Below are 21826 nucleotides of genomic sequence, written 5' to 3' on the forward strand. Positions count from 1 at the left end.
CATTGCTCTGTGGACTAATATTGGTCTGCTTGTGGCTGGACTTAATTGGGACAATTCTGGGTTTTGGTGAAGGGAATTGCTGGGGAATATTACTAAACTCGAAAGGGACGTGGTGGCTCAGTGGGTTAGGATGCTGAGCTTGTCGATCAGAAGGTCGGCAGTTTGGCGGGTCGAATCCCGAGTGCCGCGTAACAGAGTGAGCGCCTGTTACTCGTCCCAGCTTCTGCCAACCTAGCAGTTCGAAAGCACGTAAAAATGCAAGTAGAAAAATAGGGACCACTACGGTGGGAAGGTAACAGCGTTCCGTGCGCCTTTGGCGTCTAGTCATGCCGGCCACATGACCACGGAGACGTCCTCGGACAAACGCTGGCTCTTCGGCTATAAAACGGAGATGAGCACCGGCCCCTAGAGTCGGAAACGACTAGCACGCATGTGCGGGGGAACCTTTACCTTTACCTTACCTTTATTAATAAACTCACTAAACCACATTTATGTGTGTGAGAGAGAGTGAGTGAGTGAGTGAGTGAGTGGGGCAGCACAGAGGCTTTATTTCCATTCCATTTTGAAGGAGAGACAGGATTGATAGCAGACAAGGACAACATGACAACATTTCTATTGGGAATGTTATCAAAATAGCTACAGGTAGTCCTTAACTTACAACAGTTCATTTAGTGGCCATTCAAAGTTACAACAGCACTGAAACAAGTGACTTGTGACCGGTTTTCACGCTTAACAACTGTTACAGCATTCCCATGGTCACATGATCAAAATTCAGACACTTGGCAACTGACGCATATTTATGACTGTTGCAGTGTCCTGGGGTCATGAGACCTTTTGACAAGCAGTCAGTGGGGAAGTCAGATTTACTTAACAACCGTGTTACTAACTTAACAACTGCAGTGGTTCACTTAACAACTGTGCCAAGAAAAGTTGTAAAATGGGGCAAAATTCACTTAACAAATGTCTCAGCAACAGAAATTTTGGGTTCAGTTGTGGCTGTAAGTCAAGGACTACCTGTATAGAATTAATTTATTTAAGAACATTTATAGGAAATAGGGAAGTCTCCTAAAATAGTTAAAAGTATATAAATGAAATCAATTACTTGCAAAGTTTAGAGATCTGTGGAAAGATTAGGCAAATGTGTCAGGAGTGCTTTAGTCAGATATACAGTAATCAAGCAGAAATCTAGATGCTCTTCTCTATTGGATTCTTTGCAAAATTTTTTATTCCAACTTTGTAGAATAAAGTTTTTATTATATCCCCTTTTTATGCTACTAAAAATGGTAAAGTAGTCAGGACAGGTGTGTAAGGTTTTACACTTAGCCTCACAATTGCCCCAGCGTTACTCAGGAAATTAAAAAAGCCAAAGAAATTCCTGAGCCGAGGTTTCAGCAAGCAAACAAATTTTATTTTGATCAAAATAGAGTTGGATGGCCACATCTCTGATCGTGGCTGGTAGAGAGGTGAAGGCAACAACCAGGAAAGATGTCTTCCACCTTTTATACCTTTCCAGAACAAAGAGATCTGGTCTTGGTGCTAGGAACCAAAAGGTACAGAAAAATAATTCCTAGATGATGACTCATATACAACAACCCAGGTTCCACCATAACTCCTTTTCCCCCTCCCCTTACCATGCTCTTTTCATATAAGCAATCACCTGTACCTAAAGCATGAAATTATGTGTATATATATATATATATATGTGTGTGTGTGTGTGTGTGTGTGTGTTATATATATATATATATATATATATATATATATATATATATATATATATATATATATATATATATATGTATATGTGTGTATATATATATGTATATGTGTGTGTAGCCACCAGCCTGAGGATGACGGATGGGATTCCGTCGAAACGTTGCTCCTACACCTTCAATTCTACGCGGGAAAAAACCCGAATGACCAAAGATCCATATATATATATATATATATATATATATATATATATATATATATATATATATATATATATATATATATATAAAATGATGATTACAAAGTATCAGTACTAATATCAATATTAATAACATCAACCTTAAACATAATAAAATCCCTTCGGGTGGTTCTGGAATTGGGGCAGCATGTGTTCAGTCATCTAAACAGAATACTCATTTCTCCCTTTACAGGAGAGAAAGGTCAGAGTGGCAGTGGGCAGCAGACAGAGCTGCTATTGTCAGTCACTGGAACTGGCTTCAAGCTCATGTCTCAGATTTAGAGTACCGAATCCGGCAGCAAACAGATATATACAAGCAAATTCGAGCCAACAAGGTAAGAAAGCAAAAGTTACTTCTTTTGGAACTTTACCCATTATTACAGTACTGCAAATACTTTCATGTAACTGTTGTATTGCATATATGGGGGGGGGCAGAATTTTATGGCTTCATCTGTCTTAGCATTTTTGTTACCAGGTGTAACTACATAAATGTCGCTAGAAGTACATTTTAGCAGAAGTTGCAGAGCAACTCGGTGGGTTTATTTTTATTAGGACCACCAGTTTGCCAGGCTTCAAATTCTCCAGAATTATTTGGCACACAAAGGGAGAGAAGTAAAATCAGCAGGTCAGATCAGCACCAACCTTGCTGGCATTTAGTAAAGCTTCTTAGGCCTGACTATTTTGGAAAGCCTTTGGGGACTGATAGAATGGTGAATTCCCACCTTTCAGTAGGTGATTTGTTCTTACAGAAAGTGTTGTTCTTAGTATGATGGTGAATGCAAACGTTATTACTATTTTTACTGTTTTATAATGTTCAATTGATTTAATTTTTTGTTAACATAGTGGAACATATACCTTTTAGTGTCATCTGTGATTGAAGTGACATATAAATCTTAGAAAATACTGTAATAAATATCGCCCAATTAGGCCAAATATTATTTTTTTACTACCAGGAAAAATGTAATTTGAGAGGTTTGTTCATTTCAAATACTAGATATGGATTTGGTTTCAGTTTACATTTTGCCAGGTAGGTACACCAGTCCTGAACCACTGGCCTTGCTAGTATAATAATCATTGTGCCTTTCTTTATTTCTGCTCTCTGCCTTTCCAGGAGCTTAAGTATTTTGCTCAAGGCAAGAGAGAAGGAAATCTGAGTTATAGCTGGCATAAGTATATATGTAGAAACGCAGAGGTCAGACATAGCTTCTTTGTATTATGTGCTAGGTAAAATTTGACACACACAGTATCTACAAATGTCTAATTCATTCAGTCACATTGTCTCTCTATTTCATTTCCTGCTTGATGAAGAGCTCTGCAGAAGTCTCAAGGTAGCACATACTCTGTGGTAAATTTATTGTTTAAAAAAATGTACTATGCATTTGTTGATATTGGATTTTTCCCCTTTCATGGATCATGATAGATTTCGTTTGTATGTATGGTATTTATACAATTGATTTCCCTCTTTTATTTTAAATACATGATTTGGTGGTTGTCACTGAGATAGGATTGTTCACGTTATCTAAAGTATTTTTATACAGTGCATCCCCAAACCATCCTTCTGCCAATTGACATGGCTTGAAAAACTTCCACATCAAAATCTAGGCTTCCGGTTCGCGTGTGCGGCACTTCCCGACTTGCAGGGACAGTCTGTCTCCTGCTATCCGTTTCTTTCTTCTTTGGAGGACCCTGAAAAGGGTCAAAAATCACCCTGGAAGGGCAATTACCGAGAGGAGGGCTTCCCTGCGATCGCGGAAGGGTGGCAGCCCTCTGCTGGAATCCGGGATCATCTCCTTTCGCCCAAAGAAGAAGAGACTGGCCATAAAGATGGCCGATCACTAAGCCGCTCCCTGCCGAAAGCCAAAAGTACTACCTAGCACTAAGAAGCAATCTGGAGGACCTGGGTGAGCTTTTTACCTTTCCTATTCCCTTAATCATCTTCCTGTGGGACTTTCCTGAGAATCTCCTTCCCCATTTTTTGAGAAAACAGCAAATATCTACTTTGGGAACAAATCTTAAAGCCTCAAAGTCACAAAAGAAATCCAATTAATGCAGCAAAGAATTTAAGCAATTTCAGCTGTATTTACTAAAAAGCTTCTATTTGTTGCTGGGGACTCACTATCCTATTCTCTCTTTAAACTGTGAATTAAAGAAAAAATTTGGACTAATCCTACAAAAGTTCTATATTAATTTGGAAAAAGAAAAAAAACCCTCTTACATTGCATGTTATATGTTATTGATGACATCTTGTGGTGAAACCTGGTACAGCAAGTAAATTTCCTTTTTCTGTTGTGAGAGCTGACTGAACAATAGAGCTGTTCTTGAAGATAAGTGTGGGAACACCTGGCACTGAATACAACTCTTCAGGAGGTGGAAAATCTTTGACTATTATTAAAACAGCCTCCATGGAAGATTTAACTGTAAACAACAACGAAATGGATGAATACATCCCGCCACTTGATTATAAACTAAGACTGGATACGATCTTGGCAATGACAGAGCAAATTAAAGCCAAGCTGCAAGAAAAATCTGGCAATTTAAAGCCACCAAATCAAACTCTGACTGTAAATGAGGAAAAGATAACCCAAAACCAAATAGAAGAAGTGGAAACTAACACTAAAATAGGAGATTTCAAAGAACAACAAAAGCAACCTACAGAAAACCTTAAAGTCCAAACTTTAATAGCAACTACAAAACTTACAAGCCAAAAAGTAACAGCACCTGAAGAAAGCAACACCAAGAGTGAAGACACTAAAGGCCTTCAAATACACTATATTGAGAATTCAATTAATCAAATGTCAAACATAACACCAGCTACTACTTTCTACCTAACCCAGACAGAATTGGAAGAACAAAAAGATTTGACTGATTTAATGACAATTATATTATAAAGGTAAAGGTAAAGGTTCCCCCGCACATGCGTGCTAGTCGTTTCCAACTCTAGGGGCCGGTGCTCATCTCCGTTTCAAAGCCGAAGAGCCAGCGCTTGTCCGAGGACGTCTCCGTGGTCATGTGGGCAGCATGACTAGACGCCAAAGGTGCACGGAACGCTGTTACCTTCCCACCGTAGTCGTCCCTATTTTTCTACTTGCATTTTTATGTGCTTTCGAACTGCTAGGTTGGCAGAAGCTGGAACGAGTAACAGGTGCTCACTCTGCTAACTCAGGATTTGACCCGCCAAACTGCCGACCTTCTGATCGACAAGCTCAGCGTCCTAACCCACTGAGCCACCGCGTCCCTTATATTATATCAACCACCAAAAATCGAAATACCAAAGCAAAAATACAATGGTTACAAAGGGGACATTTTCCTTGCAAAACTGACATTTGGATACGCTCCCTGGATTCAAATAAGGGGTCTAGGAAGAAAGGAAGATACATTTGAGAATTTAAAGATACCAAGAGCGAAGTATGATTGGCACAAAAGGAAGGCAAGAGTTATATTTAAAAGACTGGACTTGATTATTTTTTGGGATTCCTAAAGATAGACTATAAAAATATCTTTTTATGGATTAAGGGGAATCTAAAAAATATCACTGATTTTACATTTAATTTTTAGATTTGTAAAGGAAATATACAGTAACTCCGATCTATATTATAGAATTTGGAATGACATATCAAAAGATGGTATTTTAATAAGTGATGTATGGTTAAGATGCCTTATAGAATATTCAGTGGCTATTTTTGAACTATAGTATAGAATCTAGAATTTTATATATAAAAGATAGCATTTTAATAATTGTTGAATGGCTAAGGCAAAAACATATTTCTAATAACTGATGATTTGCTAAGATGAGAATTAGGCTTTAATGGTAAAACATAAAAATGTTTTGTAATCAACAATATAAGTTTTGTAGACAAAGGAATTATTCTTTATTGAAATAGGGAATTGTGGGTTACCCAAAATTAAGCTTTTTTCTATATACTATAGGCTATTCTAGAATATCCTATTGCAATTAGATAAAATTTAAAAACAGGATATTGATATGTATTAGTGAAAATATATTTTGAATTTTGTTGATTGACTAGGTTATAACTAGAAATACACTAACTTGCTTATTTTGACTATGTAATCACTAAGGGAATTAGAGAGGGCATCTCTGTTGATGTAACCTGACCTATTTACAAATGGCTATTTCTTACTTTAATTACCCAACCTCCATATTGTTTCACAAATACATGAACATGTAAATATTAAAAATCAATAAAACTTGTTTAAAAAAAGGTATGATCAAAATCTTAGAATTGGGAAGTAAAATTAAGTAATAACCAATGTACACACATATCTATTTCCTTCCTGTCTTGCCCTACAAATGTTTAATAATTTGAAAATGTGAATCAGAAAGGAATGAAACAGAAATTGGAGAGTTGATTAAGATGTATCTGTTACATTTATATAGTGGAGTACAGAGCTGTAATTTCTTTTTCTCAGAGATCCTTGCATGGTTTTGTATGAATAGTTTATTCATTTCCCATCCATTGCTTTTTTTAGTCATATGCAAATGTATGCTTGTAGGTGTGACTTTGCACCAAAAGTCTGTACAAGGATCCAGTGCTTGCTCCCATATATCTCTGGATTTAGGGGAGACTAAGAGTAGATAATGGTTTAGTAGCCAGAATCTAATACACAGATATTCAAATGTTATCAGTTAATAATATATTTTTCTTTAAAAACAAATTTAGGGTTCCTGCTTGGAAAATTTTATTCTTGGAGAATGAAATAACTCATATCCCATGATATGCTCTTCATTAAAGATGTTCTTTATATTTGAAATGTCTTTTCCTTGTTTTCTTTCTGCAAACAGATAACTTCAGTATATTTGTTGGACACTCACTTGGGTACAACCCTTTTACTTTAGCTTCCTATCATAATCTAATACTGGGTATACTTCATAAAATTAAAAAGAAATGTATGAGAGAGAAAGTTAGGAAATCTGTTGCTTCTGTTTTCTTAAAATAGGATAATGTAATGACAGATGCATTTGAATGGCACTATAGAATATTAGAAAATTATCAATGGTTTTCCCAGAAACCAGTGTTTATACAGTAGGTAGTCCTCAAATTACGACAACTGGGAGCAGAATTTCTGTTGCTAAGCAAGGCAGTTAAGTGAGTTGCGTCCAATTTTACAGCTCTTTTTGCCATGTTTTTTAACTGAATCACTGCAGTTATTAAGTGAATCATATGGTTGTTAAGTGAGTCTGGCTTCCCCCATTGGCTAAAAAGGCCACAAAAGGTGATTGCATGACCCCAAGGACGCTGCAACCATCAATGCATGCTGGTTGCCAAGCACCCAAATTTTGATCACATGTCCATGGGGATGCTGCAATAGTGATTAATGCAAGGACTGGTTGTAAGTCACTTTTTCAGTGCCCTTGTAACTTTGAACGGTCACAAAAAAGATGGTTGTAAGTGCTTCTGGTTTCCAGCAAAAAAAAAGGCCCACTGTGAACAATGGGTTCATTTAACAACCATGGCATTTGCTTAACAGCTGCTACAAAAAGTCATAAAATTGGGTCCAATGGTGACCTGTTTTATGACCATCAAGACTTAAGACTGTAATTGCGGGACTCAATTATAGTTGAAACTTGAAGACTACCTGTACTGCATTTGGAGATAAAAAATGAAAATGTTGGAATCTTTTCACAAGACCTATGGAAGTGTAAATACTCATTGCTTAACTTTGTTTTAAACTCATTAATACCCTTCAAGATATGTAAATTTTTTTGACATAGCACACAATTTGAGGCAAAGAGAATCTCCAGGGACTTGGCAAGTATAAAGATTTCATCTGGGTCAGCAATGTTTTGCAGGCCTGCCAACCTAGCAGTTCGAAAGCACGTAAAAATGCAAGTAGAAAAATAGGGACCACTACGGTGGGAAGGTAACAGCATTCCGTGCGCCTTTGGCGTCTAGTCATGCCGGCCACATGACCACGGAGACGTCCTCGGACAAGCGCTGGCTCTTCGGCTTTGAAACAGAGATGAGCACCGGCCCCTAGAGTCGGAAACGACTAGCACGCATGTGCAGGGGAACCTTTACCTTTTTAGTATAATGTATACAGCTGCATTTGGCACTATAAAAATGCCCCCATCCCTCCAGAAAAGCATAACAGTAGACTAAGTAACTATGAGTGAAGGCAAGAAAATTAAGTGTCTATGGCTGCCCATTGCTGTCACTCAGCCACTGAGAGAGTGCTTCATGTTTACTGTGGGCCAGTGGGGTTTTGAGGCAGGCAAGTCCAACACAAGTGTGTGTTAGCCAATGGGTAGACAGGTTTTATAGGTGATTTCAAGAAGGTCAGATTACACATTAGCAAATGTTGCCTGTTACACATTAAACCTGAAAACATGAAACTGGAACAAGCACTTTTAAAAACTAGACTTTTAAAATATATTGCCTAAATCTCATAATTTAGGACAAGCATTTTTTTATTCCCCAAAGCTGTAATCAGTTTGGCTCAGCTGTATGGTTAAGAAATAATGAATTATAGCTGGACAATGATATTTTTAAGTCTCAATGAGGAAATGACAGTAAATCACAACACTTTCCTCAGAGTTTCCTTAAGTTTGACAGACTTTCCCATTTGTTGCCCTCCAACTATAATGAACTTGCTACAGGTCCTCTGATTAGTCCAAATTCTCTACTCAATCAGAATAGAGCTGAAAGGGACCTTGGAGGTCTTCTAGTCCAACCCCTTGCTCAAGCAGGAGACCCTATACCATTTCAGATAGGTGGTTGTCCAGTCTCTTCTTAAAAACCTCCAGTGATGAAGCACCTACAACTTCTGAAGGCAAGTTGTTCCCCTGGTTCAGGGGTAGGCAACCTTGGCTCTTTTATGACTCATGGACTTCAACTCCCAGAATTCTGGGAGATGAGGTCCATGAGTCATAAAAGAGCCAAGTTTGCCTACCCCTGCCCTGGTTAATGGTCCTTACTGTTAGGAAATTTCTCTTTAGTTCTAGGTTGCTTCTCTCCTTGATTAGTTCCCAACCATTGTTTCTTGTCTTGTCTTCTGGTGCTTTGGAAAATAAGTCGACTCCCTCTTCTTTGTGGCAGCTGCTCAAATACTGGAATACTTTTATCATGTTACCCCTAGTCCTTCTTTTCTCTAGAGTCTAGACTGTCCATACCCAATTCCTGCAACTGTTCTTCATATGTTTTTTGTCTCCAGGGCTTTAATCGTCTTAGTTGCTCTTCTTTGTACTTTTTCCAAAGTCTCAACATCTTTTTTGTAATGTGGTGACCAAAACTGGATGCAGTGTTCCATGTGTGGTCTTACTAAGGATTTATAAAGTGGTACTAATACTTAACGTGTTTTTGATTCTATGCCTCTGTTTATGCAACCAAGGATTGTATTAGATTTTTTGGCTGCCGCTGCACACTGCTGGCTCATGTTTAAGTGATTGTCCACTAGGACTCCAAGGTCCCTCTCACAGTTACTGTTTTAAGCCAGGTTTCACGTAATCTGTACTTGTAACTTTGGTTATTCCTGCCTAAGTGTAAAACCTTGCTTTTCACCACATTAAATTTCATGTTGTTGGATAGGACCCATTGTTCAAATCTGTGAAGATCTTTTTGAATCCTGAGCCTGTCTTCTAGGGAGTTGGCTATTCCTGCCAGTTAGTGTCATCTGCAAATTTGATGAGTTCCCCTCCTATTCCCTCATCTAAGTCATTTATGAAGATATTGAATATCAGAAATGACCAGGAAAGATAGATTCCCCTATCCATGTCCCTATGCAGGCAATCCATCAAAGACGTTTCTGTCCTAGGCACAGGTTTTGAATCCTGTCTGAAATGGATGTGGATAATTCATTCCATCTATAATTGTAGTTCCACCACACTATTGGGAACAAAAAAAGGAAGGTTGGCAGTAGCTGTCAAGATTTGCTGGATCCAAAGAGGGCCTCTTCAAGAATGGGTGCACCATTGCCTTCTTTGAGGTTGCAGTCATAACACCCACTTACCCACAATCATCAAGATCCAATTTCTTACACACACTTTTCTTGAAGGAGCCAGGTGAGCTCATCCCTAGATCACCTACTCAGTTTCTTGGTAGGCCAAGCTGAAATGAATTCCAGGTAATTTCTGACTCCTTCCATGCTGGTAAATTTTGAAATCCAAGTACTATCTATGGCTGTGAAAGCTGGACCATAAGCTGGACCATAAGAAAGGCTGAGCGCCAAAGAATTGAGGCCTTTGAACTATGGTGCTGGAGAAGACTCCTGCGAGTCCCTTGGACTGCAAGGCGATCAAACCGGTCAGTCCTAGAGGAGATCAACCCTAACTGCTCTTTAGAAGGTCAGATCCTGAAGTTGAAAGTCAAATACTTTGGCCACCTAATGAGAAGGAAGGACTCACTGGAGAAGAGCCTAATGCTGGGAAAGATTGAGGGCAATAGAAGAAGGGGACGACAGAGAATGAGGTGGATGGATGGAGTCACTGAAGCAGTAGGCGTGAGCCTAAATGGACTCCAGAAGATGGTAGAGGACAGGAAGGCCTGGAGGAATGTTGTCCATGGGGTCGCGATGGGTTGGACATGACTTCGCAGCTAACAACAACAACAAGTACTATCTGAATTAACTGATTAATTATCTATTACTTAGGAAACTCTCTCCAGAAAGTAAATTACTAGTATACAATGAGTATATGGCCCAGTTAATGTATTTAATTGCAGCATAAATGCTATAGAAAAATAATACAGAGTACACAGTTCCAAAATATGCTTGTATTAATTACTAGGCTGCTGGACCTAGTCTGTTCTCTTTCCCAATATACCTCACATCATTCATGGAAATATCTCTCTTGATGAATTTTGTTTTTCTGGGTATCACACCTGGTGGCAGATGTGATATGCTGTACCTCTGTGTAAAAAAAAGACATGGTTATTCAACTCTAAGTCTTACAGGTAGTCTTCAAGTTATGACCACAACTGGGACCAGAATTTCAGTCATAATTCATTGCAATTGTAAGTCAAAGCAACACCAGACTATTTTACGACCGTTTTTATAATGGTCATAAAGTGAGTCACCATAGTCATTAAGTAAATCATGTCCAATTCTATAATGCAGTTTTTCAAACAACTTTGATATAAATAGTAATTGGAGCAGGCATTTCACATTTAGGTAGCACAGAATTGTAAATGAGTTTCACCATGTATTATTTTTGTTATAACCTATGCAACCAACCTGTAAAGCTGGTTAGGTTCGTAATCCCCACAATTTGAACCCTGTGGGTGGAGGGTAGGGAATTATTAGCTTGAGTTAAAGTTCCTTGCTTAAGGCTACCTGGATGGTTAATTTATTGCAGTTTTATCCCCTCCTCCTTTCTTCCCCCTCCTCTTGTAACTTCACAGCAGCACATTTAGGAAGTTACAATGACCCTGAAAAAATGTCTATGGAGATTCTCAGTCATCCCGGTCATAGTTGTCCCAAAGATGCTTTTTCACGAGGCAACTGGACTTGAAAAACAAGACTTGAAAAACAAGAAAGTCCAGTTGCCTCGTGAAAAAGCATCTTTGGGACACTGAAAAAGTGACTTATGACTGGTTTTCACACTTATGACTGTTGCAGAATCCCCATGGTCATGTGATCAAAATTTAGGTACTTGGTAACTGGCATGTATTTATCACATTTGCACTTTCCTGTGGTCATGTGATCACTTTGTAACCTTCCCAGCTGGCTTCCGAGAAGCAAAGTCAATGGAGGAAGCCAGATTCTCTTAAAAGCCACATGATTCACTGACCAACTGCAATGATTTGCTTAACAACTGTGGCAAAAAAGGTCATAAAATGAGGCACAACTCACTTAACATCTGCCTTGCTTACCAACAGAAATGTTTGGGTCAATTGTGGTTATACGTCAAAGACTACCTGTAGTGTGCTTCCTGATTTATAGCTGATTTTCAGAGTCCCTTTAATGTACCAGGGGAAGAAAGCTCAACAACTACAGGTTTTCTTCTATACCTCTTGCACTGAAGTGCAAGAAATACAGCCTGGGGGTCACGTAGGGTCTGCCACCATCCTTTTTGTGCTACCAGAATCCCTCCAGAGTGAGCCAAACAACAGGATCTATTTTTATTTTTATTTTGCATGTTAGAAGTCAAGCAGTTTAAGTAGCAAAGAGGCATTTTAAGCTTTGCAAATCTTAAGGTACCCATTTCACGCTTTTAAACCCTTCAACAAGGAGTGCTGTGGCTCACGTGCTTAGGACGCTGGGTTGGAGGTTAGCAAGCCTGTGTTCGAGACCTGAGTGCTGTTGCGTGGTGGGGTGAGCTCCCGTCACTCCACTGCAGCTCGATGGGGACAAGAAAGGAGCCCCCACAGGCATCATCAGGCAACGGTGATGTCAACGGCTAATCCTTTCAACCCGGAAGCACCTTAAACGTTGCCTCCAACACAAACGGGACAGGGGAGACCCTTCAGCCCTCTTTCCAAGTGGGTCCTCACCAAGCCACACAAAACCTTGTGCAGCCAGACTCACAAAGTTGCACATCCCCATCTCAAATTATCAGATCCTAAAATTTTACAGATGCCAATTTTTAAAGCAGAAGCACAAGTGATTCTAACTTTCTCAGGCTTGATGGCATTGTGCTTGAATATTGTGTATTAATTGCTAAGGCCTTATACAAAAACTTAAGATGGAAGTTCCTTTTACAAGATTATACTCTGATACTTCAGATAGTTCTGGTGCTGAACCTATTTGCTTGGTTCCTATTAGGCAATGATCAGGTCTCTTTAGTAGCCCAAAGTCTAATTTCATGTCACTTATAATTTGCATGTCCAACTACATGGCTGTACCCAGTCAAACATGGCTGATCTCAAGAGGCTATACAAAGCTGATCCTAGATAATACATGGAGAGGAGACCCCAGGAAACACCAGAGCTGTAGGGTAGACTAGGAAGTAAAAAATATTCATTCCAGTGGCAACCATTTCTGTATCATTTCCAAGATGACCTCATGGATGTGTTCATGAAATCACCATTGAGCTTTATTCAAAAAACTTTACCTTTTATAGTTTGCTTAAATAAAGAGTGGCAAAGAGAAGAATGACAAGAAAAACCATGTTATGGTATTCAAATAAATTTGCTTGCTATCTACGGGATGGGGATATTTAAGGTTCGAGTCTCTCTTCAAACTTGGTTAAAATTAAGAAAGCATTTTCAACTATTTCCAGTTAGAAGATAGAGTGACCATAAGAAAAGGAAAAAATACATTTTTTTTGAATTCTAAGAAACTGCATAAAACTATGCTATATAAAATAGTAGCAGTGGTAAACTTCAGGACTGTTGCTACAACACTCTTTTCAAATTATCCAAATAGAAAGTATCTCTGTTTACCTCAAGAGAAGAACAAATAAAACAAGAATGGAAAAAACCAACCTGAATCATATGGACAGCATTCACTGATCTGTCCTGTTTGTGTTACAGGCTCTTCATCATCAGGTAGGTACAGCTTGTCAATGGCCTCTTTGATCTGGTTGTTGGCACCTTTGGGATCCAAGTCCATTGCCCAGGAAAAGTTCATCAGTGCAAGATGGGTCTGCCCCAACTTTTTATAAACCTAACCAAAAAAACCCCCAAAGGTGTACTCATATGAACTTGGTATGAATTTTTATTTCATATCTTTTATATCTACTAGTGCTATTTGTAGGCAGTTTGTCGTCTGTAGAGGTCATGGCTACCAGGACATCTGTCATACCCCTAAATGGCACTCATTCCCCTCGAAGTTTATAAACAATAAAAATATTTTAAAAATCAAACATGTCAAAAATGGAAAGAGTTTGTTATATCTAATAAGAAATAATGGTATTAGACACTGGTACCCAGTAGCAGAAAAGATTGTGTCAACCGTCCCACCCAGTCATCTAGCAAAGAAAGACTCCTGGCCATTTGTTTTGCCATTTGTAAATGGTTACAGAAGTAACGTAAGCTGAATCTGTCCCGTGCAAACAACAAAAAGGAAAGTTCCCTCTTCCCCCCCCCCCATGCCAGCCATCCCCTGGTTATCTGCAAATGTCCAATCAGGTGATCTTATATTGTTCAGGAAACAGGTGCTTGGTTCCCAGCTCTGCATATTGTTACTTGGCCAGCTAGAGCTTCTTACACACCTCAGCTGGGCTTCCATCTCCCCCCCCTTTCCTTCCATTCCTTTCCCTCTCCCCCCTCCCCCCTGTCCATGCTAATGTCAGGCTGTCAGCTTATGAAGCTTGGATAGGTGAGATGCAGCCATGACAGATTGCAAATTTCTCTTCAATTCTGGATGAGGTACTCCCCACCAACCCACTAAAATAAGAAACGGCACATAATATATGAGATTGCCTTTAAATATTATTCATAAAGGTAAAGGTTTCCCCTGTCCAGTCGTGAACTCATATTTAATTCAAAAATAGAGCTGCTGCATTGCTAAGTGGGGCTGAAGAGGGAAAATACCTCACTGGTTCTGTCAGACCTTCAAGGTAGACCAGACTTGAACACCAAGTCATAAATATTAAAACTACTTTTATTATAGGGTTAGAGTAACAGAATCTTGCAAGTCTGAATATGCATGTCCCATTCCTGTCTGTACCCTAAAGAGAACGAGGGAGGGTCCAATCTGACATGCTTTCTTAAATTCCATTCCTGCTTTGGGCTGAGATTTCTCTTATCTGACCACTGCCTTAGCTGCGACTCTTTCTCCTCTTCCTCAAGGTTATTCTCATAGCCCACTACAGGTCCCTTGAACGACATCACCATGTTCTAGTCTGTTTATGGGATCAATTTAAAATGCCAATGCTTATTTTTAAAAGTCCTTCCAGCTTGAGAGAATCAGGCTGTCTCAGGAATTGTCTATTACCATATGTAGTCCCAACCCAAAAAACAATGGCGTCAATTTTCCAAACAAACCTCACCTCCCAGCCTTTCCTTTTGTAAAGCAATTGCAAAGCAAGTCTCCACAACCAGTCTCCTTGGCTGCATAGCTGTCAGACCATTCCCAGACTTTCTCCACAATTGTACATGGGGCAAGAAGTTGCCTTCAAAGGTAGGAGGAGACCTGGTTGCTCACCACAGTGGACAGTACTGCTGAAACACAGCACAGTTCACTTGGCGAGCATTGCGTAACATTATCATCAATATCAACCTTTTATCTTTTTACAGCAACAATTCAGAAAATAATTCTCAAAACTGTTTTTACCTTTCCTATCAAAAAGTTAACAAGAGACTCTTTGGGAACAATCTGCTTCAGTTCTTCAGGTTCTTGCAAAGCATACTGAAAGGGAAAAAACTGAGTAGCTTTTTTAAGGGACTGCAGCAATATAACTTAAATATATACATCAAAGAAAAGTGGTCTATTCAATACAATAAAGTCAGTTTTAATTTATGTCTGATTTTTTTATTGTTTGACAAATATATTTGTTGTGGTATACAGGTAACCTTGCTTACTGACTGCCTTGTTTAGTGATGTTACAATGGTATTAAAAAAAAGCTTTGAGACCAGTCCTTACATTTATGATCGTTACAGTGTCTGCAGTCACACAGTTTCTATTTGGGTGCTTCACTTTGCACATTTACAACTGTTGCCACATTCCACAGTCACATGATCACCATTTGTGTGCTTGTCAACTGGCTTGTGACAAGCAAAATGAATAGGGAATGCAGAATTAAAATCATAAGTCTCACCTAAAAGTTGTAGGAAGTGGACAACATTGCACTCATGCACTGAAAGATGTCTTTCAAAAGTTTGTATGTATGTATGTGACTTATATGGCTACCTATCTTATATAACACTGGGCAACTTGCAACAAAATAAAACACATAAAAACAAAATCAAAATCATTTTACATAATTGATACAACATTCCTATCCCAAATACACCTGTGCTGGGCTCAACTGCCATCCTGGTGCAATACTTGAGGGAAGAACAAGGACTTAAAGACCCTCTGGAAGGCTAGTAGGGCAAGGGCCTTCTGGATATCAGTTGGTAGGCTGTTCCATAGCGCAGGTATCACTACAAAGAAAGCCTGCCTTCTAGGTCTTGCCGTATTAACAGAGAGGTCCTAGAGGACATCCTCCCATTATCAACTGGTGGGGTAGGCAGATAGCCTCAAGAGAGGCAGTCCTGTAAATAACCTGGCCCTGTGGCATGTAGGGCTTTAAAGATGATAAACAGCACCTTGAATTACACCCAGAAGGAAAGGGGGATCCAGTACGACTCACACAGTAACAGTGTAACATGGGCAAACTGTGGGGCACCTAGAATTGCACCCGTTGCAGTGTTCTGGTTCAGTTGAAGTTTCTGAGTAGTCTTCAAGGGCAGCCCCATATCTAGTACATTGCATTAGTCCAATCAGGAAGAGACTAAGGCCTGAATGTCCATGAGCAGGGCCTCCTAGACCAAGAATGGGCACAACTGGCATACAAAATCTGTGCAAAAGCTGACCTTAACCACAATTGGAACCTGCTGTTCAAACAGGAGCTCCAAGAAAGGGCCCCAAAATTGTGCACCAACTCTGCTTGGTAGAATGCTACCCCATTGAAAATTTAAGATGGCAGCTCTCAAAAATCTAGGTCACCCTAAAATTCAAACCTTCCCCACCTTGCTAGGGTTGAGTCACAGCTGGTTCGTCATTCATAGTCATAGCCTCTAGGCCAGACATGTCTAACTCGAGACATCATTTGACATTGCGTGATGTATTGGGACACTTTTGCCATTGCCGGCAATGGGGTGGGTATGGCTTCCACATGACACATCCAGCCTGCGGGTCGGAAGTTTGACACCCCTGCTCTAGGCACTGGGTAAACACTATCAGTTGTCCAGCCTGGGGCAGAGATGTACAATTGAATATCGTGAGCTTATTGCATGATGATCTTACCTGGTAGCTACATGCAGATGTTAGTTACGGGGTGAGAGGACTAATCCTTGAGGCATCCCACATAAGAGGCACCAAGGCTAGACCAGGAACTTGCCGTAGTGTGAAAGGAGAGCCACTGCAAAACAGTGTCCAGAAGGATGCCATGGTCAATGGAACTGAAAGCCACCAAGAGATCCAAGAGGGACTGGAGAGACATTCTACCCCTATCCCAAACCCTCCAAATTTCTTCTACAAGCATGACTGATGCCACTTCGCTGCTAGAACTTGGCCTGAACCCCTACTGAAAATGTTCCAGTTAATCTACTTCTTCCTGTGCTCTTTGCAACTGAGTGCCTACCATCTTCTCAACAAAGGTTGGAGACTGGATGAAAGTTCTCCAACATGGTTGCACCCAAGGATGAACTCTTGAAAAGCAGAACCACCCCCTCCTACAAAGAGCCATTAACCACCACCTGGACCTAACCATACACCACATCCTGAGAGGCCTTGACCAGCCAGGAGCAATATTTGTCCAGACCACAAATGGCAGAGCTTAACAGCAGCAAGGTTCATGTCCATTTTCTTAGGACCAGCTAGTTGAAAGTTTTCCCAGATGGCCAAACAAGACATGTCTTGGTCACTTCCACAGGATCTGCCCAGCAAGACTTCCAGCTCAGAGTGACTTTATATGGCAGATGCCTAGAATAGTTCTCACTGGCCATGCAAGGGCTCCTCTGGCCCCTTCTTAAAAGGAGGGACCTGGTCATCTGAAACAGCTGCTAGCTGGCTATCTGCAGATACAATAAAAACAGATAAATAAGCTTGCTTCATCACTTATTTCCGCAAAGTAAGTCTTAATAAAGGGTGTTGCCTATGCTTGGTGGAATTTGCTCTTTTTCTCGAGCAATGCTCTAGGTGTCTCTTTCATCACTTCATCTCCTAGAGCTCTTTGGTAAACTAGGGGGCACAGAGAATCCACACAGGTACAATCTCATCCAAGGTTCTTGTATGCTTGTTCCAGGCCATAGTTAAGGCCTCAGTCAAACCATGCACCAGAGCTTTGGATATACAGTGCATTCAAAAAGTATTCAGACCTCCTTCGCTTTTGTCAATTTTATGCTGCAGCCTGATTCTACAGCTGTTGAAATTCATTTTTTTCTCATTAATCTACACTCGGTACCCCATAATGACAAAGTGAAAAAATAATTTTAGAGATGTCTGAATTTATTAAAAAGAAAAAACTGAAATATCACTTTGGCATAAGTATTGAGACCCTTCACTCAGTACTTTGTTGAAGCACCTTTGGCAGCAATTACAGCCTTGAGTCTTCGGGGTATGACACGACAAGCTTTGCACACCTGGATTAGGGGATTTTCTGCCATTCTTCCTTGCAAATCCTCTCAAGCTCAGTCAGGTTGGATTGAGACTGTCGGTGGACAGCCATTTTCCGGTCCCTCCAGAGATGTTCACTACGGTTCAAATCAGGGCTCTGGCTGGGCCACTCTAGGACATTCACATAGTTGTCCCTAAGCCACTCCTGTGTTGTCTTGGCTGTGTGCTTAGGATTGGTGTCATTTTGGAAAGTGAACCTTCGGTCCAGTCTGAGGTCCTGAGTGCTGTGGAACAGGTTTACATTGAGGATATCCCTGTACTTTGCTCCATTCAGCTTTCCCTAAACCCTGACCAGTCTCCCAGTCCCTGCTGCTGAAAACCACCCCCACAGCATGATGCTGCCACCACCACGCTTCACTGTTGGGATGATATTGGGCAGGTGATGAGAGGTGCCTGGTTTCCTCCAGACATAACATTTAAAATTGAGGCCAAACACTTCAATCTTGGTTTCATCAAACTAGAGAATCTTGTTCCTCACAGTCTGAGAGTCCTTCAAGTGCTTTTTTGCTAACTCCAAGTGGGCTTTCATGTGTTTTGCATTGAGTAGAGTCTTCCGTCTATAGCCACTTTGCCATAAAGCCTGGATCAGTGGAGAGCTGCAGTGATGGTTGTCCTTCTGGAACTCTGTCCCATCTCCAAACAGGATCTCTGGAGCTCAGAGTGACCATCGGGTTCTTGTTCACCTCTCTTACTGAGGCCCGTCTCCCCCAATTGCTCAGTTTCACCAGATGACCAGCTCTTGGAAGAGTCCTGGTTATCCCAAACATCTTCCATTTGAGAATTATGGAGGCCACTCTGCTCTTAGGAACCTTCAGTGCAGCAGAAATTTTATTGTAGCCTTCCCCAGAACTGTGCCTTACAATAATCCTGTTTCTGAGCTCTTCAGGCAGTTCCTTTGACCTCATGGCTTTTGCTCTGCTACAGTATGCATTGTCAGCTGTGAGGCCTTCTATAGAGAGGTGTGTGGCTTTCCAAATCATGTCCATGTCACTGCGTTTTTCTGTTTTCTCAGTAAAGCAAGTTAAAGTTTTGTACTTTGCAAGCTATCTTGTTATCTTATCATTGTAACCATGGTGAGTGTCTCATGTTCAGCCAGTTTTCTACTGTGTGCGCATGTCCAAAACAAAAAAGTTACTTTCTCTTTCCTCTTCTTTGTGCTCTCTGGGAAGATAGACATGTAGGCAGGAGTCTTTTCTGTGTTTTTATAAGTTTCTTTGTAATTAAAAAGGTTAACAGTAGAAGACATGCTTCGGGTTTTCTTTGTTTATCATGCTTCAAAAATGAACCACGATCCATCCCCTTTGATAGAGTTTTTTACTCTTCTGACATGGTAGCAGAGAATGGTTTGTTTATTTTTGATGCTGATAACTTAGTTCAGCTGATTTATGCTGTCCTCAATTTACTGAAAATGCCGATGCCAAAGGAAGACAGAGAGGAGTCTGACGAAGAACAGATTTTACTTGCTTCTGCCATGTGTCTTAGAAGAAGATTTAAGGTCAGTTACACTGTCTTCTATTTTTACAAGCTTTAATGCAGCCGTCTCAGAAAGTTTTCACACTCACGGAGCTCATGCTGAATATGGGCAGGATGTAATGTTTTATTCTCCTTGTACCTCTGAGAAAAGTTTTTTTGAACAAATTGAGGTTTTTGAGCAAAGGCTACAAGAGGCTAAAGCATATGCCTCAATGATTAAACAGCACGAGAGGGACTCTACTGTTATGCAAAGCCCAGAGTCGGACATATTGCTTTCTTCTTCCAAGCCTTCTAAGCCACACCCACCAGTGGGTGTTATGTTAGAAGAAGGGGAACAGAAAATTCGAATGGCACGCAAGGCTACAGTGCTGCCTGAATCTAATGTTATAGCACCATCTGCTGGTGAATTTGTTTTACAAGATAGAAATGACTTATTATATGGAATGCAAGAGCAAATTAAGAGAATGCAAAATGCGTTTTCACAGATGTCTATTCATCAATCATTGCTCCAAGTTGATGATGCTAGAATTCCTGTTAATTCTGCTACTAGCCTGGTTTCTATCCCAGACAGAGCAAAGCAACAGTCAGCCCAAGTGCAGCTACCACTGGGTTCTCAAATACAAAGACCAGTGCTAACTGCAGGCCAACTTAATGTAGCAGCTCAAGTGCCAGCGCCTCCTGCTGGCCAGAGTGGAATTGCGGCTCAAGTGCAGCCACAGCCAGCACCAGTACCAGCGGCAGTCCCAATGCATCTGCCCCAATTCTTGGCACAGGCACCACCGGTGCCTCCTGCAGGTCACGTCCGGATGGCACAACCTGCACAGCCAGTACCTCAAATGCATGTTCCTCAACAGGCATCTCCTATTGTACCACTGGCTGGTGATTCAAAATTGAAGCGGTCAGGACAAAATTACAGGGCATGGGTCAGTGAAGTTGGAATTTGCTATGCAGAGAAGGTACTCATCACATGGTATTTAATCCTCCTAACCAGCCATGGACTCCTGATATATGGGACTTGAATAATAAAGCATGCACAACATTATTGATGTCAATGGACACTGAATTGCAGCTTACATTTTCACAAGATGCAACTGCTCAACAAATTTGGACTCAATTAGAAGCATGTTATCGGCCTACGTCAATTGAGTCTACATGTTTGCTTTTGTCCCAGTTCCATGGCTCTAAATTAAAACCTGGTGAACATATTGGAGAACACTTAAATAAAATGAAAGGAATAAGAAGAGAACTGGGTGAAAATGGCTATCCTATTGATGACTTTCAAATGATCAGCATTATTATTAACTCATTGAACTATGACTGGAAAGATGCTATTACCAAGATTAATCAAGTGCCCATTGCTCAACGCACAGTGGATCATGTATGCAGAATTTTAACAGAAGAAGAGGCACTTATGCAAGCCGCGCCACATTTGAGAGGACCACCTGCATCAAGAGCTCCAGTGAGGCGTCCCTTCCGTGAAAGAGCCTACGTTCCAAGGATGCCAAGTTGTTACATCTGCAATCGTGTGGGACATGCCACCCGGGATTGTCCCCAACGATTTCCAGCACCTGCCACGTACCAGCCCAGAGGAACAGATTCCAGAGGAGGCAGAGGTAGAAGCGGATGACAAGGTCGTGGTCCTAGGGGTGATTTGCAAGCTCCACTTGCCACATTGGCTTTAACCGACGATCCACAACCTCAACCAGAGTATAACAGACGACTTCTTTGGACTTTGGACAGTGGAGCAGCTTTACATGTTAACTATAGAAAAGAGCTTTATACAGAGATGCACGAGCCTGAACCTGAACTTCATGAACTTTACTCTTTTTCAAATCAACCTGTTCAGGTCAAGGGAAAAGGAACTGTTTATATTGAAGAGCTCGATGTGTACATTTCTGATGTTTATTATGTACCATCAGCTAATAGTAATTTGCTTAGTCAGAGTCACTTGTCTAGGGTATCAAAATTCCAGGTTCATCATCTTAAAAAGGCAAGTTATGTAGTTAAAGATGGAGATATTGTTGCTGAAACCATGTTGATTGGTGGTGTTTATTACTTAAAGCCAAAGTCTAAGAAGCAAGAGCAGGCAAGTATACAAGCTACAAAAAGGGAGAGTACAGGCCCAGGGAGAGATGTCCCAGAGAGAGATCCTGTTGCTATGTCAAAGGCTCCGAAAGCTAACAGGA

At 40.5% G+C, this 21826-nt stretch overlaps 1 protein-coding gene across 1 annotated transcript in view; it reads left to right on the top strand.

Annotated features, from left to right (window-relative positions):
* Positions 1 to 21826, top strand: part of LOC310648254 (KAT8 regulatory NSL complex subunit 1-like) — a gene marked incomplete at its 5' end in the record, with an annotated part of 277663 nt that overhangs the window by 75394 nt on the left and 180443 nt on the right. Inside the window, one exon of the mRNA XM_083376000.1 lies at positions 2142 to 2283. Within this exon, the coding sequence (XP_083232126.1) occupies positions 2142 to 2283 (142 nt within the window). The remainder of the gene's footprint in view (positions 1 to 2141; positions 2284 to 21826) is intronic.

This window comes from Vipera ursinii (assembly GCF_947247035.1).
Source record: "Vipera ursinii genome assembly, chromosome: W".
Classification (NCBI taxonomy): Eukaryota; Metazoa; Chordata; class Lepidosauria; order Squamata; family Viperidae; genus Vipera; species Vipera ursinii.